The sequence below is a fragment of the Malus sylvestris genome, chromosome 14, assembly GCF_916048215.2.
Source record: "Malus sylvestris chromosome 14, drMalSylv7.2, whole genome shotgun sequence".
In the NCBI taxonomy this organism is placed as follows: Eukaryota; Viridiplantae; Streptophyta; class Magnoliopsida; order Rosales; family Rosaceae; genus Malus; species Malus sylvestris.
The window spans coordinates 6,925,905-6,939,144 of NC_062273.1; the positions used below are offsets into that span (position 1 = coordinate 6,925,905).

General features: G+C 35.9%; 1 protein-coding gene and 1 pseudogene across 1 annotated transcript; one reads left to right on the plus strand and one right to left on the minus strand.

The window, feature by feature from the left end:
• Positions 1-1,559: 1,559 nt before the first annotated feature.
• LOC126599349 (zinc finger A20 and AN1 domain-containing stress-associated protein 8-like) lies at positions 1,560-3,792 on the minus strand (annotated as a pseudogene).
• Positions 3,793-6,914: 3,122 nt separating this feature from the next.
• On the plus strand, positions 6,915-9,925 carry LOC126599346 (chaperone protein dnaJ 6-like). The gene is made up of 8 exons (XM_050265712.1): positions 6,915-7,259; positions 7,419-7,517; positions 7,601-7,702; positions 7,962-8,021; positions 8,114-8,220; positions 8,307-8,389; positions 9,231-9,321; positions 9,419-9,925. The coding sequence occupies exons 1-8, from the start codon at positions 7,119-7,121 to the stop codon at positions 9,621-9,623; spliced, it is 888 nt and encodes a 295-aa protein (XP_050121669.1). The 5' UTR covers positions 6,915-7,118; the 3' UTR covers positions 9,624-9,925.
• The last annotated feature ends 3,315 nt before the right edge of the window (positions 9,926-13,240 follow it).

Here is a 13,240-nt window from a genome sequence, read left to right on the forward strand (position 1 = left end):
ATAATTTGTGCTTCTTTGGGCTTTTTGAGGTCCAAGATGATGTCTTCTGGGTTCAAGGCCTTCTACAATTATTTTCGGAACATCTCAAGCTTTAATTCTAGCCATTTTGGGCCTGTTTTGTAGTACTAAAGATCTAGAAACGTGGCTGTTTTGAGACTATGCAAATTTTTGGCAAATTTTACTAGTCAATTTAGGATTATGTTTCCTAATTTATTTTAATTTATTTGGTTAGTTTTATTCTAAGACATTTTCTAGGTAGGGTTTTATTTTCTAGTAGTATAAATAAGGATTTTTAGCCATTAGGGTTTTTTGGGAGAGAAATAGAGAAGATAGGGGGAAAGAAGAGAATGCACACACACTTTATAGAGCTTTTGGATTCAAGTTTATTTTTAAGGTGTTTTCTATCTTTATTTTTAATAATACTTTGTGTATAATTGTTAATAATTAATTTCCGTTTGCTAGGGCGATGCCACGAGCCTTGACAAGAATATGTAATTTCTTTTCAATTTGCTTATGATATTATGCATGCAGGTTTTGAATTATTAATCACCGGTTCATACTGTCTAATTGTCTTAATGCTTAGCTACCATTAGTATCTTTAGAAAAGTAAATTGATGCAATTTTGGTCGGAGGTCGGTCCCTGAAATTGACGAAGGCTTCTTGTGATTAATATATGCAAGTTCCCTTAGGATGAATACCACGTCTTAAGAGTTGTATGGTTTTTCAAAAGGTTTCACAAAGCTTAATGAGTCATGCATGTTTAGATTTGATCTAAATACTACAGACGGGTTGCATGTTTAATATACGCTCTATGTTGGGGTCCAAGTAGACATATTTTAGGAAAACCTAACCTTCAAAATATGCATGTGTAATTCATAAGTAATTAAAAGAACTATATAGGATTGTTAAGATGACGACGAAACCCTAGACTTTTACAATTTAATTTTCAAAAACCGTTTTTCTTTTAGTTTATTTTATTTTGTCACTTTATTTAATTATTTAATTATTAAATTCATTTTTATTATTTAAATCACAAAATCACCTTTTTTTTCTCAAACTTTGTTTTAAATAATTAATTAAAATTTGATTTCACATAAATTATGCATTCAATCCATGAAGAGAACAACCATGCTAGAACCATCCATACTATAATTACTTTGTACTCTTGCAAGTATATTAGTATTTTTATCCCTACTTGTGCAGGCGATAAAATCCCTATCAATCATGTTCAAGAAAAACATAAACTACCGAGTCATCTACTCATTATTATTTACTCAACCGTGAGGTGGTTACGCAACAACGCATGAATGAGTTGGCTAAGCAACAACGCATGAAGGGAGGGGTTCCAAGTTCCAACCCAACATGTACATAAACACTACCATAAAGAAAATTGGGAAGGTAAAAGAAACCAAACAAGTCCTAATCGAGAATTCATTACCGTTTACCCACTCAATAATCCCCTACTATTTAAGCTTAATAAGTGTGTTTTTAACACTATCCTTTCTAATCTCAAACTAAGCTAAGCACACAGATACAGTATCTAAATGCAGAACAAACAATTTAAGGAAATTTTAATTGCATTGCATAGCCTAATTGTACAGTATGCTGAAATTTTCATACTATCATTTACTGCCATAAAGAAATGCATACCAAGCATACATGACACTAAAATAACTCCAAACATGTCCATCAAACCACAATAGTAAAAACTTACACACACGGAGCCAGCAAAGAAATATTTCACAAACAAGGAATAGACTCCCTTAAATGATGTCCTCATTATCATGACTTTAAGCCATTTTACCATTACGAGACGTAGCAAGAAAAGATGCCAAGAAAGAGAACCATATGCCTTCACTTCGTCCTGTGACTCCTAGATTTTATCAAGTTTGTCTGCCTTCACAATAGGATTGGCTTTCGCAATAGCATCCTGACCAGCAGTCTTATAATCAAAAGGACAATCATGTTTGTCGGAATAACGATGGCTTGCACAGAAGGTGTTTCCACATTTGCAATTGAACCCAGTTAAACCAACGCGCTTTCGGCAAGTAGTGCATTTGCTTGGTCCCTTTTTTTCTTTCACCTCAATTTTCATGCTTGAGGATGAGTCACTGGATGGTTCTGTTAAAACAATACTGGTCCCCACTTGAACAGCTTGCACATCGACAACACTTGCAACAACGGGGTCAATGACGATGTTGTTGCTGCCATCGACGCCATTCACAATACTGTCAATGGATGATGCAGCCAAATTAGCTTGGTCCTGCTTTAAGAGCGTGTCCTTGTAACACTAGGAACACATGTTCATTGTTGCAACCCTTCCAAAGAATCCACAGTTGTTAACACAAAGTATCGGGCGGTCTGGTGCTTGGCATCCAGTTTCATCATGAGATTCCATCTTTTCTATTTATCTGAACCAAGAAAAAAAAAAGCAAGAAAACCTTGCCGTTTAAATATCATCAACTGCAGAAATACCAAACCAGCAAAATACATGCATAAAGAGAGACAAAATTCTATAACGATAGATAATCAAATTTGGAGATACCAAATAACCAAATGCCCAACATAATGAATACATATAAGCAATTTAGAAATGCCACACCACAAGTGCCAAACAACCAAAGAGGAAAACAGAACTCATAAGCACTTAAACACATTGAATCATGCAAGTTAGTTATGATTGGGGGCTATTTATCTCCTTCCGCCAAACATCTCAGATTTTCAACTCCGGCAAAACATCAATTATACAAATCGAATGCCCTGAGTTGAACAATCCAAGCCAACGTTTACAATTCAAACCACTTAACTCTAACAAATGCCGAAAACCCACAAAAGTTCAAAATTTTCCCCATAACGCCGGGAACTTCAACAAAATCCGATAGAATTTAAACAAGCTCAGTTCTAACCTATACCAATACCCATAAAACTCCTACAAGTTCCTTTACACATGCCAAAATCTTCCATACTCCGATAAAACCCGAACAATTGCAGTCAGGCAACAAAAAAATCCAAACTTTCAACCGTAAATGTTTTCAATTACAGACGATTGAACCCCTACACACATAATTCACCAAAAAAACCGAAAAATTATACGGAACCCGCCACAAGCACAACAAATTGACCCATACAATCCAATCCGAGAATTCATAAATTTCAAAGACCAAAATCAAACTCTAACCTGTTTGTTTCGGTCGATCCAAGTCCCAAAATCGAACCAGGCAATTCCTGCTCCTCGTTCAAAATTTTCAAAAAGCAACACATTAATAACCAAATCAAAGAAAAACATGGAAATAAAAAATAAATAAAAAATAAAAACGCAGACAGATAGAAGGGAAGGGACCACGAGTTTCATACCCTGGTCGAGGAGATTATTGCTTTGAAATAATTATTGAAAAATGAAAATAAATAAATGGAGGGCGAAAAATATAATATAAATAAAAAATAAAAAATAAAAAAGAGGAAGAGATAATTGGTAGTGCTTGCTGGGTTTTAGGTTTGAGGCTTTTCTTGTGGGGTCTCTTTATTATAAACCTTTCCCCTTTGCCAACGACCGCTTTCCACTAAGTCGGTGGTAATGACGTAACCGCCTCTGGATGCCGACGTTCTTGCGGCGTTGCCATTGCAACGTTGTACGAGTCCGACTCGGGGAGTTGAATATTGGGCTGGGCTGTGGTGGTTGGACCCATAATTGCGTTAGGTTGGGACTCGACATATAATCGAACAATTATTTTGTGCAAACCAAACGTTGTATAATAATTCATCTAAATTACGAGGAGGTCAACTTGGTTGAACCAGTGTTTATTACGAGAACGTTGTTTAAGCGTTGTATAGTAGGTTGGAAAAGTGAGTATAATATTAACTAGCATTTCTGCATGCACCTTGTGTGTGTGAAGTATCTTTCTTACATCACGGCACGCTAAGTGCGGCATACATAATTTTTCCCCTTCCATATTTTGTGCATGCATAAAGACATCTTTAGTTAAAAAAAAAAACATTTCATACGTGTTATACATGCATTGGTTTTATATGTCCATAATTTCTCATATTTAGGGACTGATAAAATTAGTTTTCATGAGATACAAAAATTGTTAGAGAAAATATAACAAATATCAATTTGAACAAAGCAATAAACATATAAAGCTAATTATCCTTCCTTCCAAAAGACCATAGATAAAGTTGATAAGAACTTATCTTCGAATCCAAGAAGCTCCTTGACCCGAAAAGCAATCCAGGGGCGCATACCTATAACACATCTTTCATGCACAATTAACCACAACAATTGGTCACACCTGATTTCATCAACTCTTAAAGCAATACCCAATTCTCAAAAACATAATAAAATTTATTTGGTAATTGAAATTTCGATTAAATTTGAACAAAAAAAATTAGGGGAAAGAGACGAACCAAATGTTCCAATTCAGGTGCAATTTATGAGATTTCAATAGCTTCACTTACTTATTGAATTAGAGTTTCCGAATTAAAAGATCTGGGTTAGGTGTTAATGGAGTCTTTGATACAACTTAACCTAAAAAACATGCCTGATATTTTTTAGCGTTTGCGATGAATGCTCAAGGATTTTGGCGATTGAAGCAGAGCGATGAGCATGTAGTTTGAGCTTTACACCATGTGTGTGTGGGCAGTGGGAAAACTTAATCTCAAGGTCGGTAGTAGAGATTAGCACCATAGTGGCTCTCTCCATCATTCAAAATTTGGCACCCTTAGTCTGGAAATAAGAGTTAAACAGCAACTACATATGAAATGGTAGTGAAAGTGAAACATGTTGTGTTTAGTAACTGCCATTTTGAAATGGAAGTAAGATGATCCAAAACTGATTAATCTCAAAGGTAAGAAATCATGTATTTAAATCAATAACCAAAAAGAACCTACCTGTAACTTTTTGCAATTTCCCTCATGTATAATCTTCTAGTGATTTCAATTTGTCCTTGAGATATTGCAGAATAGCTTTGGTTCCCCCATCTAAAACTGCCCTCCACATTTTATCAAGTATAAATCCATACAATGAGAAGGTCAATGATGCATAGGATAAGCAAGGGATTTAGAACTCCGACAATCATACAAATGAAGTATATTCAACAGGTATCATTTTAGTATCATGGGATTGACTCTGCAGTAGAAAATCTGACAGATTAGCATGCAATTAGAGAAAGTGTTATGCCTCATTGACATTTTTTCTTTATTCTATGAATAAAGGAATTGATAGCAAGAAACTATCTAGGGTGCATCACTATAAGAACTCAAAGCGGTCATATTTTGAGCTTGGGATCAAGCCCCAAGTTTTGTAAATCCTAATATGTGTAATTTTGCCTTGCATTTCCAAGTTTTGAGCTTGGGATCAAACCCCAAGTATAGGTATCACACTCATTCAAACTATTGTGAAAGACCTTAGGATTTAGAACATAAATGTTTATGACCACCTTGTCATGACGACTATCATCACCTATACATACTTCCACCACTTTGTCATGACTCATGACCACATTGTTGTCCGCGGCCTAGTGACACCATGACCGTCGTCTCAACTACCGTCATCTTATGTTGTGCATCAAGACCATCGTTGCCACCATCACATCTTCTATATATGACGAGTTCGATACCAAATTATCATGATTAGCGCATTGAGTCATGTAGCCCAATTTCACAACCCTTTAGTATAAATGTATCGCTTTATTAAAAAGAAAAGCACCTACTTAATTACTCGTTGTAATGTAAGATTCTGGAAAATCTTTTCGAGGTAATCCAATATACAATTAAATTGGCTGCAATGACTCATAAACTTGAACAAATAGTAGGTATAAGTTGAATGATAGCTTAAAGGGCTGCACAACATACAGTTAAAGATAAGCAATTGTCAAAAATACAGAGTCCCATTACCTATGAAACCATCACCTATTCACCTTGATATATATTGGATTGAAATGTCACAAGTAAAAGGTTAGGCCACCCAAGGTACACTCTTCACAGCGTGCTAGTTCTTCACGCCTAACACATCCAACCACCTTGACACATAGACAGTGGCGGAACTTGGATTTTGAGTTAGGAGGGACCTCTTACAAATGTAAAGAAAACGTAGCAACACTGCCAACAACACCATCTCTGCAACAACACTGCAACATGCTCGCAAATCCCTCTAATGCTTGTGAATCCATCTCTTAACTATCCCCCATCCATCATTTGGTCATGTCTTAGCCATTACTTTGTTGCTCTAGATTTTTGGTCTGATTCTAATGTTTGTTTGCTATGTGATGATGGTGTTGATTTTTCACTTCCACTCTATTTCATCAGTATGTTCTGACTAGATGGGAGTTGTGTTAAATGGCGAAGAAAACAACCTAATAGAAAGGCTAACGAGAACATGAAAATTGCACATGGATGGAAGCATAATTGAAGCCTGTCAGTAACCAGCAACACCATGCGAAAAAGGTTTAAACTCTGGTAGAACTAGCTCTCTCGCCTACTTCCTTTCTCTCCCTTTAGTGATGCCCTAATCCTCAGAAAAATCTTTGGTAATTAGAAGGATCACTCTTTTTTTTTTTTTTCTGTGAAAAGAATGTCAGGGTAGGCCTGGGACCATTATGGTCCCTTCATGACTCTGCCCCTGCACACATATGACTCTATCGTGAAGAGTTAGAAGGAGAAGACTTCTACTTTCCTAGTACGTAGTATTAAATATTACAAGTATTTGCTGATTTGGAATTATGGGACCATAATAAAAGCAATAATCCAAACTGATATCCAATGCTTGTAGCATATATATGAGAAGAGCATGAATTGTAAAATACAAAAAAACAATGAGAAATATATATGAGACACATTAAGAAAATTGGTTAGTCCATGGGATTAAACCAAGAAATTGGTTTAGTGGTACATATCCTCCACTGGAGTATAAGTCCAAACCAGGACACTTGGTCCGGTCCAGTTAGCAAAGCGAACTGTAAACCCGACCGAAGCAATCCCTCCAAACCACCGCGGCGGGAAAATGGTAAATTGGATAGCTAATTGGCGGGAACAAATCGAAGCTCAAAAAATTCACATATAAATGCAAGTCCTCACTACCTAGACCATTTTCCCAAATTTCAAAACTACCGACTCGAAGAAAAATGGGGAAGAGAAAGAAAGCTAGGGTTTCTGAGCAGAAGCAGCAACCACCACCACAAGTCGAAGACGAAGAAGAAGAGCACGAACGGAGCGACGAAGATCGCGACCCCCCGACTTCCACCAACGAGAAGAGCCTCTATGAGGTGCGTAAAATCCGTTCAAAATTCAAAATTTTCTTGATGCGATTCGATTAGCGTTTGATTTCGATCGGAAAGGTGGAAATTTTGATTTGTACAGTGCTTTTTGCCCTAATTTGGGAAATTGGGGTTTTTGATGGATTAGGTTTTGTTTTTGTTTCGTAGGTTCTTGGCGTGGAGAGAAGCGCTACTCAGCAGGAAATAAAGAAAGCGTACCATAAATTAGCATTGCGATTGCATCCGGATAAGAATCCCGGTGATGAGGTGAGAAAGTTTGATATAATTTAGGGGTTTTCTGTGAATTGTGGTGTTTCTGTGAGTGTAAATTTCTGGTATTGTTCGTGTAGGAAGCTAAAGAAAAGTTTCAGCAATTGCAAAAGGTGATATCGATTCTCGGGGATGAGGAGAAACGAGCACTCTATGACGAGACGGGTTGCCTTGATGATGATGTGAGTGTCTGATGTTATTTTCTTTGCTTTTTGATTCATTCACTTTAATGCATATTGCTGTTCAGTGTGATAAGTAGGATTCTTTACTAGAAATGACAAGTAGAAAGTTGGGGTGGATGTTTCTCGACTAGAATAATTGTAATCTTCATACTTGCGCAACTGCTTTGGAAGATCAAATTGGAGGGTTTTAGAGACTTAGGGAAATCAAATGTTGGCTTTGTTCAAGTGGTGCTTATTTTTGTTTCATTGTCATGAGCAGGACCTTGCTGGTGATGTTGTTCAGAATCTGCATGAATATTTCCGGGTCATATATAAAAAGGTCATGATGTTTTCATCTTTTTATGCTGTCTTGATATAACAGTGTCGTTTGTACTTTCGGCATATTGCTGACAACATGCACATCCATTGCAGGTCACCGAAGCTGATATCGAAGAATTTGAAGCAAACTACAGGGGATCTGATTCCGAGAAGAAAGATTTGATTGATCTGTATAGCCAGTGCAAGGGGAATATGAACAGGTATTAGCTTTATTTATCACTGTGTTTATCCTTTTTGTCATTTGGTTTGCTGTTTTTGTTTGATATTACAGTTCATTCCCTTGCAGACTATTCTGTTCGATGATATGTTCTGATCCTAAACTCGATTCACACCGCTTCAAGGATATCCTTGATGAGGCAATAGCTGCAGGTGTGTTATGTTTATTAAGCTCTAGTTTCATAGTGAATTTCTGGGATTTTGGTTCATATTTTCTTTTAGGTGTTTGAATATAATGTTTATATTTATGTGATTGAAGGATTACAAGGATTTCAAATGATTCATTGGACATAGTCATTTCAGATTCAGTTATTACATTATATCTGGTCATTTCACGGATTATATCTTTGCGTTATAACGAACCATTATTTTGAATCCTTATATCCAAATGAAGTCTTTGCCTCTTTGTCTTTAAGAAAAAGAGTAAAAATTCCAGTCCTACCACAAATTTAAGTGTCAATATTACTAGGAATTATCTTTTTCTGAGCTCAGGCCTGGCTTGCAAACCATGGCCACTTGGTTCTTAAAGATATCTAAAATACAACCATAAGTGATAAGATTCACTACGAATGTTAGTCAGATGGCCCTAGTTCGCTTCTTAGAGTTAGAGGGGCCTTATCAGTTGCTTGATTCTTTCTTTTTGACACTGCTTAAGGTTTTTGGGTTCAACAAATGATCCTCTATACAACATTATTAGAGCCTTTTTCTAATTATCTAGAGTAATTTCATTCAAGTCACATGCCATCTTATATTTTCTAATTACTCGTACTCTTAAATCACTCTTTCACATTGGTTGTTGAACATGTTGAAACCATCATAGTCGGTTCTCTCTCATTTTAAGTCAATGAATGTTATTGACGAATAAACCTTTATATTTAAGTAACAGAAATCATTAATGGATTCTTGTTGTACTGAAATGTCCCGCAATTGAGGGTGTTTTTAGTAACCTCGTATGTTTCTCACACAGACCCTCTCCGTTTCTGTCTCTTAACAGGAGAACTGAAATCAACCAAAGCCTACATGAAATGGGCAAAGAAAGTATCTGAAACAAAACCTCCTACCAGCCCTTTAAGGAGAAAGACCAAGTGAGTACTTCTCAACAAGTTTATTTAATTGCTTATACTTAGTTTTAGCTCAACCGAGAAACGGAAAAGGTTTATGCTTAAATCTAATCTTTTACAGGGCAAAGAAACAGACAGAAGATCTGTATGCAATCATATCTCAGCGCCGCAGTGAGAGGAAAAACCAGTTTGATTCGATGTTTTCTTCTCTAGTTTCCAGATACGGGGGGAACACTTCTTCTTCAGAACCCACGGAAGAAGAATTTGAGGCTACACAGAAAAAACTTGAAAGAAAAAGGTCCTCCACGAAATCAAAGCGCAAGTAATTCAAGCTGCCAGAGCGAGAACTTTACTCTATCAGACCGATGTTGTGCACGTTGAAAACACTAGCGCCTTTTGTTCAACTGTTTAAACGTACCTGCAAAATTGTGTTCGAGCTCTGTTCATGGATTTAAGTGCGTTTGCCTGACCTAATGTGCTCGTGATCAGTTAATCGATCCTTTTCTTTTTGGAAACTTATTCCCCCGTATCAACTATCAACTATCAACCATTGTTAGTTGATACGGGATGTACAAAGAAGCCTTTGCTGTTTTATCGCGCTATTGAGCTTTGGACTTTTCAGTGTTCACTACTGGTCATTGTTAGGTTATCTTACCTTTATGATCCAACAAAAAAATTATGGTGCTTCAAGTTCAAAATATGAGATATTTTGAGTTTGTTAACCGTTGAATCTTAATTTTTGTATTTTTAAACAAAGATCTACAGTATCTTATGCTTCGGACCATGTAGAAAATCTCATGATGCAAAACTTGTGTTATTCACTTGGGTTTCTGGTGTTGGAAAAGGTGGCCAATTATACCTTTTTCCGAGCACACTTTGCCAGTTTGCCCTTGAAAATCACTTTGAGTTAACTTGCTCCATAGATTAATCTTTTTAGTTTTTGCATCTCATTTTTACCATCCACTGTAAAGTTCGTAAAAAACCTTTCAAATTTACTGACATGGCATAAAAGGGACCCACGATTTTCTTGATGGGTATGCCATTTGGATAAAGGAAAATGATAAGCACACATTCTATTTAGTTTTTTGCACATTTTTGTTTAATTTTGACCGTTGGCTCCATTTGATTAATTCAATCTAGTGATTTAAAATAAAGATGTGTGTGAGAAGCTTAATTTTTTTTTTTTTGGTAGAAACTACTCTTCCCAAACCGTGTTTGTGCAGACTAATAATGTTTAGAAAAAGCCCATGCTCAAGGGAGGAAAACTGAACTAAGCCATACCCATAAGTTTACCAATCAAGTCAATGAATTAATAAATTAATGGAGAATTAACGAATATAATTAAGACAAACAGGTCATAAGGTGAAACAAAGAGTACAAAACTCATTCTCGAATTCTTGTTGTCTTAGGGCCACTTTTCCAATCAAGAATTTGTTCAACTAACCCACAACTTAACAGACTAATTTAGTTCACTTTTTGGGCTTAATTTACTCAATTTGAATTTGCCTTTCTAAGTTGGATTTTCGAAGTTGTGCTAGCTTTAGTTTAAGGATATTGAATAACTGGGCCTTCAAAAAGTTGTGCTGGCTCTAGTGAATGAATGTTGACTAGGCTTCTCGATAATTTGTGTAAACCGGTATAAGGACTTGATCAATTCTCTATGTGGGAATTGGTTTCCCGTGTGATCCCGTGTAGGGTCACTCATGAGAAAACATGTTGGAGAATAGGATCTCAAAAAAGTATATATACAATTAATATATGGGGTATTGTAGAGGTCTTTGTGGTAAAATCATGCACCTAACAGTATGTCACTAAGTTTATCATGATGGACCGTAATGTGCCTATAAAGTTTATCATGATGTCAGAGTAGGTTGTCCCATGTGTGATGTAATGCCCCGATCTCGATATACGTTCAAGATCAACACGTGACGTTACCAAATACCCGTATCTTAAACATATCCCACCTCCGGGATATGGGCAAAGCACAACTCGAGATCCAAATGTATAATAATTTTTCGTATACTTTATGGCTGCATATAACCTCCTCGTTAGACTACCTACGTACCCTAAATAAGGATCAAGCCATTCGTAATTTGTCCTTCACTACACTCAAACAATCATCACATAAATCACTATGTCTCAACATAATACCACACAACAAACATGCAACATCACGAGGAAAATTCGACGAAGCGCAACATAATCTCTAGCCATATTCGTCAACAAGTCTGATCATAATGACAACAATACAACCAACATCATTCCACAATCACATCAATCATTAACACATATCATACATCGAAATGCAGGGGTAGAGCGACACAGTTTAGTTGAAGCCTACATCTCTGAAGTTGAAATCAAATCCAAGGAACCAACAAGTCAAATGATGCGATTTCGGACCACTCAATGAAATCCATCAACATCGGGTTCCGGACCACTCAACGGAACCAAAACACCAAAGGGGATTTAATTGGATTAAAAGCAAACCACAAAGTAGCTCACGAATGTCCTATTGATTTTCCTTATTAACACTAAGATTTGTCAATTGTAGCATATGAAAATAAGGGTCTTTCCCACATAAGATTGTTTAATCTAACTACTTAAAATGTCACAAAAGCTGGGTTGTTGTCCCTACTGACCAGCCACCGAAAAATAATTATTAGACCGACTTACACTTATCTAAAGTCTACAAAATTTTATATGAACACACTAGACACACAGAGCTACACTCACACAAATTTTTGGGATTTTTGGAGTTGATTTGTTATTTAAATTAAATCAAACAAAAATAGGATAGAAACAAATTTTAAATAGTTTTCAAATTAAGAAAAACGATTTAGGGGAATTTCTATCCACCACCAAATAATCATGCAAACATATTATGGTTCATTCAAATTCCTTTTATTTCCCAATGAAGATGCTCAAGTTAGCTTAATGTTAGAACTCAACCTATTACTCTTTCTTATGTAGTATGTTAAGAGAATAACGTTTTCAACTTAACTTAGTCCCTAGTGATGAGCCCATATTGTATCATATATTTTACCCTATTCTTATTATTAATTTATTGGTTATTTAGGTAGAATTTTGATAATTTGTTATATATTTTCAATGTAGGATATTCGACTTTCTCTTGAGCAAAAAGTGATCAAACTGATGAATTTTGGAGTGATTCTAATTGGAGGATGTTCTTGTGCCTTTCAAGATGATTGTATCAAAATTCCAGATTTTTCTATGAAGCCGTTTGACGGTTTCGATGAAATTAAGGTCCAGCGCGCAGCTTTCCCAGATTGATGTTTCTGGACGTTTTGGGTATTTTGGAGGTCAAGATGATATATTTTGAGGAAGATTCCTTCTGAGGATTTGTAGGGGACATCTTAAGATTTCAAAAGAGACCTTTTGGGACCAAATCAAAGTTGATTTGGTGGGTCAAAAGATGGATTTTCTAAGGACTCCGAATTCTAGTTCAAATAGGAAACCTTTTATTTTCTGTTTTACCATTTAATTATGTTTCCTAGTTTTATTCTAAGACATTTTCAAGGTAGAGTTTTATTTTCTAGTAGTATAAATAAAGGGGAGGAGAAAAACGCACGCACACTTTAGAGAGCTTTTGGATTCAAGTTTATTTTCAAGGTGTTTTCTATTTTTGTTTTTAATAATATTTCGTTTTATGGTTGTTTGTAACTAATTTTCCTTTTGCTAGAGTGATGCCTTGAGCCTTAGCATGAATATGTAGTCCTTATTTAATTACTTATGATATTATGCATGTTTACTTTGAGTTATTAATCACTGTGCTTTAAACTATCTTTATATCTTAATGCTTAGCTACCATTAGGATGTTTAGATAAGTAATCGGATGCAATTCGGTCAGAATACCACCGGGTAATTAAGTATTTCTTTTTGTGATTGATATTTGTAATTTCACCTAGGATGAATACCATGTCTT

Bases quoted from the DNA above. Each gene is read 5' to 3' on its own strand.
- LOC126599346 (XM_050265712.1), top strand. From the start codon at position 7,119: ATGGGGAAGAGAAAGAAAGCTAGGGTTTCTGAGCAGAAGCAGCAACCA. The intron at 8,221-8,306 runs GTATTAGCTTTA...ATTCCCTTGCAG, and splicing joins TGCAAGGGGAATATGAACAG to ACTATTCTGTTCGATGATAT. The intron at 8,390-9,230 runs GTGTGTTATGTT...GTCTCTTAACAG, and splicing joins TGATGAGGCAATAGCTGCAG to GAGAACTGAAATCAACCAAA.